This window comes from Haplochromis burtoni, unplaced genomic scaffold (genome assembly GCF_018398535.1).
Source record: "Haplochromis burtoni strain Fernald_Lab_line unplaced genomic scaffold, NCSU_Asbu1 Contig_45, whole genome shotgun sequence".
NCBI lineage: Eukaryota > Metazoa > Chordata > Actinopteri > Cichliformes > Cichlidae > Haplochromis > Haplochromis burtoni.
In genome coordinates, this window is record NW_024582406.1 from 391,611 (window position 1) to 405,676 (window position 14,066).

General features: G+C 44.5%; 1 protein-coding gene across 5 annotated transcripts in view; it reads left to right on the forward strand.

Moving 5' to 3' along the window:
• The window catches only part of LOC102313818 (glutamate receptor ionotropic, NMDA 2B), a 141,005-nt gene that overhangs the window by 28,680 nt on the left and 98,259 nt on the right, over positions 1-14,066 (forward strand). For all 5 annotated transcript variants that reach the window (XM_005940750.3, XM_042220232.1, XM_005940751.3 and 2 more), the window contains one exon: positions 9,248-9,886. In XM_005940750.3, coding sequence (XP_005940812.1) covers positions 9,248-9,886 — 639 coding nt within the window. The remainder of the gene's footprint in view (positions 1-9,247; positions 9,887-14,066) is intronic.

The following is a 14,066-nucleotide window of genomic DNA, read 5'->3' on the forward strand; positions in this document are numbered from 1 at the left end:
ATCTATCTATCTATCTATCTATCTATCTATCTATCTATCTATCTATCTATCTATCTATCTATCTATCTATCTATCTATCTATCTATCTATCGCTGAAGCACGATTGATATAGGATTTTAAAAACTGATGCAATACAGATATTTGGTAATTTTAAAAAACCCATTTCTTTCAGACACATGAAAAATAAACACATTTATGTAACATTTGTTAAGTGTAGTTGTCCTTACTAAGTTAATATGACAATCAATCTTAAAAATAATATTGCTTTATTGTCACAACAAGTGGTGGATTGCTCGTTTAGGCTTTGCCTAACTCTGCTCTGATCAGCTGTATGTTTGTAGTGCTCTAAACACCTGTTGTCAGCAGGAAAGTTGCAGAGAGCCCCCTGGTGGACAAACTATGCAAGCGCAACACTGAAAAGCGGTTTGAAGGGTGTTTCTCTCTTCTCTTCTGTACTTAACAATGACTGATATGTTAAAACTCATCATATCACTCCTGCTCTAATTATAACAACTGTTCTAACTGAACATAAACACACTGCCAACATATCTGTATAAATAAATGAAGGAATAACAACTATTTATTATTAGTAGTTTGCACCAGAGGCTACCTGAACCTCATTACTCTGAAAATGGAGTATTAACCTTGAGCAGGACCTTCTCACCAGTTCTGCAGCAGCTGCAAAGAAAGTCAGACAGAGAGATTCACTTTTAATGTCAAACCACATCTTGTCCAGACAAAAATGGCGTAAAATAACACAGTGCGGCTCTCTAAGTGGGATTTCTGCAGAGGGGATGTCAGTTAGGTTGCCCAGTACTCTACCTGCCTACCTACCTTCACAGCAAAAGCATCGACAACAGCAGAAGCCGTACAGAACTAAACTTACATACACATACACTCCAATTATAAATACAGTATAAAATGCATGCAGAGGCGTAATCATAGACTACTTTCCTCAACAACACCTAATCTCAAACCTGTAAAAATAGAAATAAACTTATAAACTATTTTTAAATAAAGACTTGAAGGTAACAAGGATTTCAGCTTAAGGCCTGAGTAGTCTGCTCCGTTCCTCCCACCCACCACAGTGTCACCAGTTGTGTGTGTGTGATCAACCGCCCCCGTGTCTCGCTGCTGTGTGGTCAAAGAGGTTGTCCAGGTAACGTTTTCTTTCATCACCTGTCAGCAAGGTGCTGCCTGAGGGTTTAGCCTTGGATCACAAAGAACGCGCAATGTGATGCCAAACAACTCAACAGCCTTCGATTACAGCTGTTAAAAATAGTCTTTTCCCCTTGCAGAACATTTGTGTGCTGTAATGAAATCACAAGCTCGGACTGACAAACGAATTACACTCGTTAGTAGCCTCCAGTGTGCAAAAGCGGGCTATTTCTCAAACTCCCGGTGCTTATCCTCAGCGCTGCAGCTCCTGACGTACGAGCCTCTCCTCGTGACATTCTTATTTCAATTAAAAGGAGAAATGAGGCCTTCGCAGCGCGCCTGACTTGGCGGTTAAGATAATGTACATGCGCCATAGACATTTGAATGCCATCGTCTGCATGTCTTTCCAAATATCAAAACTGGGCAATAATTGTGAAAAATGACCGAGCGCCTTTGTCCTCCAGTTTTCATGCAAATAACGCCATCGACAAACCTGACACTTACCACATAATGAGAAGAGCGTGATGAGAGAGTGCGAGCACAAGAGAGAGATAAGTGGGAGAACTGAGAGGAAGCATTGTTCAGAGACAAAACTATAAAGCGAGAGAACGAAAGGGTTACACCGAGTTAAAATGGAAGAAAGATAAGGAGGGAATTGAGGAGGAAGGGCACGATGGGTGCTTCAGTGTCCCCTTTTTCTGGAAATAGAGACCATTATGTCAGTAGATTGGTCCTGAATCCTAGTGAACATGTGACTGCAAAGCCTGGCCGGTCTGCTTTGCTGAGGGGGCTGGTGAGTGGCTGCATCAGAACATCATGTTCAGACACAGGCCCAAACACACACACACACACACACACACACACACCCACACACACACACACACACACACACACACACACACACACACACAGCACCTTCCACCTCCACAGTGGGCTGCACAGACAGTCTGCATGAATATTTATCAGAGCAGGTTTATAATGAGTTCACACATTAGACAACCATTTCTATCACATGCTCACGTATTGTAGGTTTGGCAGCGATGCTGGCGTCCAGCTGATTTCTCCTCTCATCAGTATGCTGCGCGGTGACCCGCTATGTGGCCCGGTCACGTCCCCCGGGGCGGCAGGGGCTCGCCTCCTCAAAACGCTGCCAACAATCGAAAGATGTTCCTAATATTGTCAGGTGCCGGCGGATCAAGTTCAAATCAAAAGGTGTCTCTTCAGTAAAGCTTAGCGGCGAGGAGACATTCTTCCTGCTGGCTTTCATTTGGACAAAAGACATAAATGTCAGTTCTAAAAACGCATTAGGGAGAGAGCAGGCCACTGCGAGTGCTGTTCGCAACCTTTCAAACTAAATTCATCAGCTATACACACAATTATACTACCCGCAAGCACACAAACCGTTTCTTGGCAGCAGTGTTTCCCGTCCTGTGTGGATTTATTGCTGCAAAAGGAGAATATCTTGTGATTGGAACAGATTGCTGTTCAGTCAGATATATTAAATAGAAACTGTCTTTTCTGATTGACATGAAAGACAATTTTCCTGATTGCATATTTTGTGTGTGTTTGGGGGTTTTTTTTCATAGTGGACAGCTTCATGACCTTCCCTGTAACATTTACCCTGTGGACTCTTTGTTAGTTAGAAGCATGTGATTTATAGGTAGCAAAGCCCCCAAAATAACAGCAAAAAGATGAACAGGGAAGCCAATTATGGCACTACAATATCTGCGTCCCTTCCTCTTTCAAATTCCTGCAGCAGTACGAGCCGTATGTCTTTGGCGCAGCGTTTTGAGTTATGGGCTTTATTTTCTGCTTGATTTTTATTTCCTGGGTGATTTGATCTAGTTTTACATTCTCAGGCTTTCTTAGTTTTGCAGTCTTGTTGTTCCTGTTTTCAGTTTATCCTTCCTCCCCTGTGCTCCCCGTGTCTTCTTGTTAAGTCGCTGTCTCTGTTTTAGGTGTTTTCATGCTTTATGTTGATAGTCATTTTGTCCCTTGTGCCTTGTTTTTAGTTTTACCCCCCACCCCGACTCATTTTCTGATTCAGTTTAGCTGTCTTGTTTTCCCCAGCTGTGTCCAGCTCTCCTCGTTGCGCTTTTTTGTATATATAGTGGTCTTCTCCTTAGTCTTTCTCAGTGTCTGTTTTCATGTCCTGTGTGGTTTCTTGATCAGTGTTCCTGTGCTTATACTTTGTGGTTCCTTTTTGGACTTTATGTTGCAGACTGTGCTTCTCCTCTGGGGCTTTGTGTTTTTGCCTTGTGTACTTTCTGTTATGTCCTGCCTGCTTTCTGTGTCTGCGTTTTGGGTCCTCATCATTACGCTCTGTGCAGTCTGCATAATCTGCAGACTGTGACACCGTGTTGGCCTACTCTTCCTGGTTTATTGGCCATTTGGGCACACTTAGTAACAGCAGGCTTTTTTTGGTTGGGATGCATAACTACTGGAAACAGTGTCCTCCTGCCTAATTGAGTGAGGCCCCAGTCACACATTCCTAGAGACCGGTCAGTGGCGCCCTGGCAACACCAAATCACTTGGGGAAAAATGTGTATTCCCTAACTGGTTGATTTTATTTTATTGTTTTTTTATTTTTTATTTTTAACAGGGACAGTGCACATTAACCTATTATCATCCAAGGATCAAACAGGCTGCCTGGAACTATATTATAATTTCAGGAGCCTTTTGAATTTTCTCTCTATCCCAAAATGTTTGAGGAATGATGGTAATGTGAAGCACACATGGTGAAATCTATTTTTCTGTTTGTGTTCAGGCTAATTCTTTCAGACAGTGGGAGTGTCTTATGCTGCTCTGATACATCCCTGTAAAGCTTGTCTTCCCTTCTTTCCGAAACCATTTGGATTTTGTCTCTAGCACAAACTGTAACAGAGTTACAGTCATCTAAAGAGTGCCTCTAAAATGGGCCTCCTGACATACCAGTGGTAAAAAAGAGTTAATAAATATTGCTGTGCATGTGCCTGAGTTAGCAACAGGCTAACATTCATCCATAGTTCCAAACCAGATCTGAAAAACAACCTAAAAAACGCAACCTGGAGGTAGCTGGCTATTGCTCGGAAAAACGGAGTGAAAAACGAGACAGTTTGCCTTCAAAGTAAAAGTTTTGCTTTTTGAAATAAATTGTTTTTAAGGCACCACTTTTACTTCAAAGGTTCTCCATTTCTTTTTATAAGTTTTGCTAGTGATCGGGGTTAGCTAGAAAGTGCTTATAGACAAATTCAGCATTTTTTCAAGCATACTACAGGCAACCGCGCCAATCGGCAAGTGAAAAAGTCAAACACACTGAGGTTTTTGGTACAGCAGCCTCTTTGTGAGGGCAGCCAGCAAACTCCAGGAACCGATCAGTGATTGAACATTTACCGTAAGAACTGTTATAACTGTTCTCTAGGCCCCTAATGTCTTGTGGCATTACAGCAATGGAGATTGAGGCAATAGTGACTATAAGAAATGTCCTGTCCTTGATCCTGTGCATTTTACCGTAAACATAGATTCATACTCTATAAGAATATGTTGTGCAAATTACACCAGCATTGCAACTCTAGTCATTAGGATAGTGGATGGTTTGCTTTTACATAGTCCCTGAGAGACAAATTTGCTGGACCTTATTTTAAGCTTTGGCTATTTTAAAATTTCCATAACAGTTTAATTTAGTATCATAAAAGAGGCTGATATATTTCCTGTTAATTAACCCATTAATCGGTTAATGGGCTCCAGCATACTCAGAAGATATTTGGCTCCTCAGCATCTTGACCTGCACACACACAAAATAAAGTATATGTGTGTTTATGCTGCTGTATGATGAACGGCATAAGTGCCCACCATAAATGTATATATAAGATGATGAACATGGTGTAAAGCCCAAACAGGAGCTCCTTAAGTCTGCATTCTTTGTAATGATCAGCCGGTAATGATTGCAAAAAGACCAATTACATAAAAGTCTGTGAGAAAATGATCCTTTAGCCTCCTTGATCTACAACCTCATCTCACTATTTGAAATGGGTTTATGGTCTCTAATGCTAGTTTCACATCTTATTGAATAAAACATGATGTCCATTTTGTAAATTAAGTTCTCATTAGAGCCAAAGAAGGAGGGCACACTTAAACACTTAAAGTTACTCCTGTATAAACGTGTGGTGTCCCTGAAGTTTTGGTCCAACACTCACATATAGGAGATAGGACAGATAGGTATTCATTTGCAAAGAAAGATGAGTGTTTATAGGTGGTTCCCTCTAAAACTGTTCTTCCCTTTGTGTGTGTGTGTGTGGTTGGGGTCGGAGTGGGGTGGAACCTATGTGGCCTTGAGCTGGTGGAGGCTATCCACGATCCATCCGTGTGTAACTGATACGGCAGCGATGTGCACTCGTGTGGCTAATGGAGCAAATGATGGGTGAGATGTGAGGGCCGGGCGACGGCGAATTGGGGTCATTTGGTGGCGGAGCCTCGTCCGTGTAATCTACAGTTTCATTTTGTGTTTCTTTGTGAAACAAGCTTGGGCTCGCTGTGGCACTTTTTAATGGCCTCATCTTTCTGAGTGATCGTTGGAGTTACACGGCGCGTTGGCTAATATAATCTGTACCCCAGGGGTGTGTGTGTGTGTGTGTGTGTGTGTGGCTGCAGGGTAATATATATGTGATGCGGAGAGAAAGGGAGAGGAACATTATAAAAAAAAGTAATTGTATGTGTGTGTGTGTGTGTGTGTTTGTTCACATGCCGGCTGTATCAAAGGTCTCCATGTTAATGGTAATAAGTTGGTGTGTGAACTACACCCACTTTAAGGACGCGCAGCAGTGCTCTGGACTTCTGCTGCACTTATATGATCAATGCTTATTACAAAATGTGTGAGTGTGCGTGTGTGTATCTCTGTGTCCATCAACTGTGTCTGTGCGCATGAAGGCTTATTTTAATTGTTGCCATGGAAACAGAGTGCTGCCAGAGAAGTCCAGATTCAAAGAGGGCATCTCTCTCTCTCTTGCTCCCTCTCTGCTTGTCTTTTTCCTCTTGTTTCTCCTCTTCTCCTCCATCCCGCTCTCTAATCTCTCCCCCTCTCTCCTGCTCCTCTTTTTTTTCTCCTTTTTTAAAAAAATCTTTTATGCCTCTCACTGAGGTCCTCCTCAGTTTGCCTCTCTTTTCGTTTCCTTTGCCCGCCCTCCTCCTCTCCTTTTTTCTTTCCTCATGCCTCTTATCAGCCCTCCCTCGATCCATCCCTCCCGCTTCTCGGGTCCTTCCTGGAGAGTGGTGTGCAGTTGACTATTAACACAGGGACCTGTAATTAGCGCTGACGAACCTCCAGCAATTAGTCTCGGCTAAAGAAGTTGTTCTGTCATCTCTGCGCCCGTCCCTTTATCCCTCTTTCGATCTCGTCCTTCCTCTCTGTCATTTCCTGTCTTACTAGCTGTCAGCGTCGCTTTGTTTTAGCGTTTTTTGTTCTTCTTTGTACCTTCCATCTGCCTCGTTAGCGGCAGTCATGTACAAGAGACGCGCACAATACACCGCTCAGAAGCAAGTTTATGAGAAGCTACACCCCCATCGCCCTGGGTATGTCTGCCCACGAAACCAAAGTGAACATCTATTCCCTCCGACTGTTACACCTACACCAGCTATATGCTGATAAGCTCAAGAGGACGCATGCCCTCCCACTCACTCAGATGTAAACACGCAGAGAACACAGACATCTTCTTTTTCATGTCCGGCGTCATCGCTCCAGCTGTCTTTTTCACCTCTCCTCGAATCATTTCTGGATCTCGCTGATTTCTCTCTTTTCCTTTCCTTCGGTCGCTCACCTGGCCCCTCTGCATCTTCGTTAATGAAAAGCTCTATAAATAATGCGCAGGGAAGAGGGAATCAGACAGCAGGCAAGAGAGAGAGAGAGATACGGTCAAGTAGAACGTGGGAGGGAGGTGAAAGGATGGAGGGACGGACAGCAGACGAGTGAAAGTGCTTAAACTAGGCCAATAGGGGTTGAGTGAGGTGGGCGGGTATCATATCAAAGCCTCGCGAGCTGCTCCGAGCACCTTTGCCGTCAATCCCTTAATCAATTCCGGCGTTAGTCGGTTTGTCCTCGTCTCAGGTCGGCGTGTCAGTCATCTCGCTCCAGACAGTTAGTCAGTCAGCTGAAGTTGGCGAGGAGCCGTCTCTCCCTCCATCTGCCCTTTATGGTTTTTGAGTTCGCTCGCTCTGTTCGTCCCTCCTTCCTCTGCTGCACTCTCAGGCGTCTCATCTGGAGGGAGAGTTTATATCATCCTTATACTATAGTGCTGCTTCAGGAGTCCACATGAATAATTGATGCTTGTAAGATTATACTTGAAAACTCTGAACTGTGCTCCATTATGTCGCGTGTGTCTCTGTTAGTGTTGATACTGGAATATTAATCAATATCATCTATTTTTTTTAGCTAGATATTCATTAAAAGATAAATATAACAAAGCTATATCATGACGACAGCAACCAGCGCTGTGGGTGTGTGAGAGGAGGCGCAGCTAAAGCAGTGCTTTATGTTTAAGATGAAATATAAAATGACCAACAGTTTGGATCTTTGCTGATATTACGCAGCGTTGTAAAACAAAATTATTACATCCAAGAATATATGTACTGATTTTATTAGTAAAACAATACATGAAACACACCTCGAATCAAAAATTGTATTTGGCTTATTCGCCTTTTTTCATTTGCACTCCTTTCGCTCCAACTCAGGTTTTTGCTTTGCTCCCATTTACTGCTGCAGCGGTTCCTCTTTTCTCTGCAATCAGTGTTTGTTTACTTCCGCATACACAAAATAGATCCGACTACTCACAGGTGAAGTGAAGGAAGCAATGATTTAGTTGATGCTGTAAGGAAGCATAAGTATAATAAAGTGTAAGTGCTGTGGCGATCGTGGCTCAAGAGTTGGGAGTTCGCCTTGTAATCGGAAGGTTGCCGGTTCGAGCCCCGGCTTGGACAGTCTCGGTCGTTGTGTCCTTGGGCAAGACACTTCACCCGTTGCCTACTGGTGGTGGTCAGAGGGCCCGGTGGCGCCAGTGTCCAGCAGCCTCGCCTCTGTCAGTGCGCCCCAGGGTGGCTGTGGCTACAATGTAGCTTGCCATCACCAGTGTGTGAATGGGTGGATGACTTGTTGTGTAAAGTGCTTTGGGGTCCTTAGGGACTAGAAAAAGCGCTATAGAAAAATACAGGCTGTTTACCATTAACAAGTGTTACACCCAATGTAACGTAATAAGACATTTTTAGTCACGTCAGCTCACCTGAACCCAGTTTGCAGTTAAATCACAAACTACTCCAAACAAACAGAACACAATTAGCATAACAAATTTGAAATACCTCCAAACCTCCATGCTGTCACTTCCTTGTCTTGAGCCATCCCTTATTTCTTTGCATGTTTGTTCCAAGTAGCCAGGCTTTGTTATAATTTCTAAAGCATCATGCACAGCAGTTCTCCAGACTTTCTGAAAGTGTTTCTTTCAGTCCTTGTACTTAACCATTTTCAGAGGCATTTTGAAAACTGACCTATGAGTCATGAGAACAATCATGAGAAAGCATCTTATTGACAGCAGCTTCGTTTTCAGCATGGCAATGACCACAAACACGCTGCCAATGTACTAAAATCATACCCGGATAGAAAAGCACACAGGGGAACACTATCAGTGTTACTGAAGCAGTGTTAGCGTCCCTACTAGTCGGTGTGAAGTGATGATGGGTGGAGTAAACACTGCATGAACTGAAGGCGGAAATGTAGCTTTTCGAATCGCTGTCAGTCCAATTTCTGATCCAAATATCAGATCTGTGTATCCATACCAGAAATTTGACCTCATCTCTTATCTCTATTTTCCTTTTAAAGTTTGCTTTGTCTTGATATTTCTCTTCCTTCTTTGTCCCATTTCTTTGAACTGACATTAAATTATGCTTTGATACATATGATGCATCCAGCCCTGATTGGCAGTTCATTTGTTAACCGCTGTTTCTCTTCATCTCCCGCTTCTTTTTTTCCTCTTTCCTTCTTCTCTGTCATCTTGTTTTGTCAAATCTCTGCCTACCTCCTTTTCTTCTCTTTCCTATCTCCATCTTCTTCTCCTCCTTGTCTCGGCAGGTATTGCTCTCCCACTCCTACACCATGCCTGTCTGCGGATGCCGCGGCTGCTCCCCACCTTGCGGCCATGCCAGGGCTTGCTCTGGCACCCCCTCGGTTGCTCAGGAGCAAGAACGGGTCCGAACCCTACATCCACCCCCGCCGCCATTCCACCACCACCGCACCGGTTCGTCTCTCTGCCTGTCCCTCCTTCTCCTGCTCCTCTGCCTTCTCCACCTGCCCCCGGCCTGCCACTCACGGAGAGACAAGCCCGGCGGAGGAGGCGGTGGCAGCCACTATATTCCCATCCCTCAGCCTCCTCCCCACCACATGGCCCTGCCCAACATCTTGCATGTCTTCAGCATCGCTGTTGTCCTGGTGGGCAACTCCAGTGAAGTAGCGCTGGCCGGGGCCCGAGAGAAGGAAGACTTCATTCACATGGCGCCGAATGTTGAAGTGCTGACCATGAATGAGACTGACCCTAAGAGCATTATCAAGAGCATCTGCGACCTCATGACGGAGCACTGGCTACAGGGCGTGGTGTTTGGGGATGACACTGACCAGGAGGCCATCGCCCAGATCCTGGACTTCATTTCAGCCCAGACGCATATCCCCATTCTCGGAGTACGCGGAGGCTCCTCCATGATCATGGCTGCCAAGGTAGGTCACTTCCACACAAGAGGACAGCTTTTGTAAAAAGGAATTAGCACCATTTATGTGTAGGCGGTGTCTTAATATTAAAATACAAAATATCCAATTATGCCAAACCACACTTACACCTCCAATTCTTGTCTTGTTATTGGGTGACCGGCACAGACAACTTATCAAACTGGCACGCTGGAGGAGAAGGTAACGCTGTTTTTGCTTCTCACAAGGCCAGTCCTCACTCTAACCTTAAATCTCAGCTGCGTTTCATTTCCGATTGGCTGCTGTCAATCACGCTGTTCCCGCTGCTTTCCCCCCGTGAAATCTTGTCACGGACTGATTACGTTTTCCAATCAACAAAAGATGGATTTAAAGTCTCCAGACGTAGCCTAGGTGATGGAAAGCAACCCTGGCCTTAAACATCTGCTATCAAATAGGTGAGTTTGTATTTGGCAGTAAAAGTAAAAAAACTGTGGTTCTGCACTATTCATGTGTGCAAGTGTGACTTAAAAATTACACAAAGCACTTTCGTGTAATTTTATGTTATAATGAAGCCTCAATAAAACAGAGAAAGCATAGCTTGACTGTAACAGAGGGCTTCTTGACTCTTCCTCCACCACCTTCCTGTTCCTGTTTGCAGACATGCAGACAGACAGACAGCAATGCTAAGCTGGGGTGTCTCACTTGAAAGACAAAGTGCCAACAGAGCTGATGCCAGTGACAGGATCAGCTGGAGATTGCACCAGAATAGAGAGCTAGATCTCTGCCTATTTACTACGCCCTGCCTAATGGGATAAAACAATCTGCTGCTGCTTTATCTGTGTCCGCCTGGGATCTGGATTTGGACTCCGCTTCTCAAAATCAGCTCATTCATTTGGTGCTGGCTGGGAAAAAACACACACAGTTAAGGAAAAAAGTATAGATCTATGACGGAGAGTGAAACCTGGCGTCTCAGTCTTATCTCTGCCATCCACGTCTTCATGTAGTCATCCTTTAGTTTGTCCGCGTACCCTCTTGGTGGCAACAGGTCGTTGCGCCAGCAGAGATGTGAGCTGCAGTGACACGCCGAGGCCAGCGGCCACCACCGAAACTCTTCTCTCTGTTCCTTCTCATTAGAGCTCTAAGGAGCGAAGTGGCAGAGAACCGTCTGCTCCCATTTAAAACTGCTCCACTCCAATTGCAGACACTGCTGCTTGGCGGACACATCTATGCTCACCGTTCAGTCCTCGTACAGACACGCACCCCCACACTCAGACCTGCTAATCACATTTTTTTTAAAGAAAACAAAACTGTATAAATCATTTCAAGAACTCCAATCGTCATCCAACTGTGTTAAATATTAAAATTTCTATTTGTGCTTCACCGAATGCAAAAACACAGGCTGAAGAAAATCCACGAGAAAGAAGGAATGGGCCCGTGTGAACATGTTTGTGTGTGTGTGCAGCAGCGGTGTTGTTAATTAAGTGCACGTGGCCCTAAGTGTACCACGCGGTGGAAAAAGAGCAGCGTTTTGTGGAGAAGGATTAAATGGATTTCCCCCAACTGCAAGCCAGAGACTGCCTCCCCTGAGAGCTTCCTCCTGGCTGCGCTGAGGTCTGGGGGAGTCAGGAGGGACGAGGTCGCACCAAGGCTCAGTGTCCCCGAACGGATTTGTGTCTGCCTAATGGGCTGAGACAACGGAGTGCCGAAAGTATAGCAAGGAAGGATCAGAAGGCAGGAGAGGGAGGGAACGCAAAATACATGAGTGAAAATAGAGAAATTGAGATAGCGGGGGGAGGAAATGAGACTGAGGGGACTAAATTCTACTTTGAGGGAAAGTGGGTAGGAAGGGAGAGGCGGGACGTGGATCAGGTGGGGTTCAGATGGGGGCTGCCTGTAGACGAGACGGGCAGATGTGGCCAGAGGGCACAAAAGTAGTCAGTTTAAGACCATTCAGACTTGAGGGGAGGGGGGGGATACTGTGTCTAAAAGTGAGTGGTAGGTGCTGAGAGAGATAAAGAGAGAGGAAGAGGAAGGGGGAAAGTTTCCTCTCTCGCGGACAGCTGCGATGGAGAAAAAGCGATAAAGTATGGAAGATAAAATGAAAGGCAGAGTTATAGAGCTTAAGAAAAATTGGCTTTTGGCATTTGTGTGTTTTTTTCTGAGAGAGCATCTCAAGGAAATGGACTGACAAAGATTGGGAAATAGGGATGGAGTACGGGGCGTTTATCTTAGGGCTCCTAATCATCACATGCTTGCGCGCACACACACACACACACACACACACACACACACACACACACACACACACACACAAATGAGTGCATCCGCCAAGACTGAAGGCCAAATGCTGCTATTACAGTTGACAGGATAACCCCTCCTTTTTCATTACACATCCGAGGAAAGATGATAACAGGAAACGACGGAGAAGGTGGGGAATGTTGTGTTTGGGGTTTTAGTGTGTGCTGGAGAGGAGAGTTTTCAGGACTGGTACAAGATAATTCCATAAAACGGGCACTCTGCAGGAGAGTAAGTGTGAAGAGTCAAACTGGATCTTTATCAGAAAAATGCTCTTTTTCATGCATGCATGAGTGTTACTTACAAAGCAGTATCATTACCAAGGAACATGCTTTGGGGCTGAAACTGCAGTTCCCTAAATTAAAGGCTGACTCCAGAAGTGAGCGGATCCTCGTGGAATCACATGTTCAGTAGACAGTAGACAGCGGAAAACACGGACGTAGCTTTGGGGTCGGAAAAACGCCAATGCTAAAAACCTGCATTCTGTCTGAAAACCACCAGATGGCGATACCTGTGGGTGCGCAAAGACGTCCTATAAAAGTCTATGCGATAATGGCTTTCTGTTCTGACCTCCACAACATTTTCCTGCAGAGTTCATGAGCGCACTCGTTTGGAATCATTGCAGAAATTTTCTTTTAGAAATCTCGGTGATACTATGTTTCAAAATGGAGGATTATCTGTGGTGTGAAACTGCACACAGTGGTTTCAGTCAGACTCGCCATCATATCTGGCTATTTGCAGCTGAGATGCCAATGGTGAGTAGCTCATCTCATTTGCCAAGATGCAAATGAAAAGCTGAGTTTACCAAAATACACGTGCACACGTGGACAACACCAAATATCTGTTTTAATGTGCAGTTAACTTTAGTAATAGCTTATCCTAAACTCCAGCTCAAGTCAAGGTTTCACAAAGCAGTAGGTGACATCACAGCAGTTACATCCATCTTTGATATAGCCTACAGTCAGAGATCATTACCCAAAACACTAAGACTCGTTTGACATCCGTAACAAGCAAAAAGCTCCAAGTGAAGGAATTACCCAGGAATAAGTGGGACTCTAGCTTCCACATTTGTTGTGTATGTGCATGAAAGTGGAAGAGTTAAATAGATGAAAGGCATGGGCGGAGGAATCCAGGTGGGTCCATATTAGCACAAAATGAGGAAGAAGGCGGATGAAGAGGGGAAAGGTGAGAGATGGATCAAGGCAAAGGGTACTCACATCTCCTAGAAAGTTTCATCACTCAACCAAGTGACTCCTTCAGTCCCAGCTCATATAAACGGTACACAGTTCCATTAGGACATTAAAACTAAAAGTAAAACCTTTGCCTAACAATAAGTCACAAGCTTAGGTTCTTGATTCTCAATATACAAGGAGGCCTGCGGGAAATGAGTCTTCTACTCAAAAATGAAGGCATTTTATCCTTGTCTCATTTACAGAAGCGTTTTCTTCCATGTCTAAGCGTTTTCTAAAATTGACACTCAGGGTTGAGCATGCAGACTGGAGCAGCCAGGGATCGAACCACCAACAAACCAACCACCAACCATAACCACATTGTAGATCCCCTCCTTGGTTCAACGATGGTCATTCCCTTTTCACGTAAATGGACTCTTTGACTCCTCATTCAAACCAAGAACCAAGCCTTCTTTTTACACTTACAGGCCCATTAGGTGTAAATACAGAGCAGCGTCTTATCCTGATGAGGTTGCTCTTCTATTTTGTGCCATCCACTTTGTCAGAGGTTCCTTGGTTTCCCTGATATATAATTCCCAGGAACCACAAACACTGTATTGCCCAGTTTATGCTGTTGGACCTGATCCTTCGGGTGAACCCGTTTTTGTAGCATTTTGGGGTTTGAACAAATGCATCTCAGCTGTTCCGATACCCCTGACACATAAAGGATCACCAATGGTTTTTGCTTG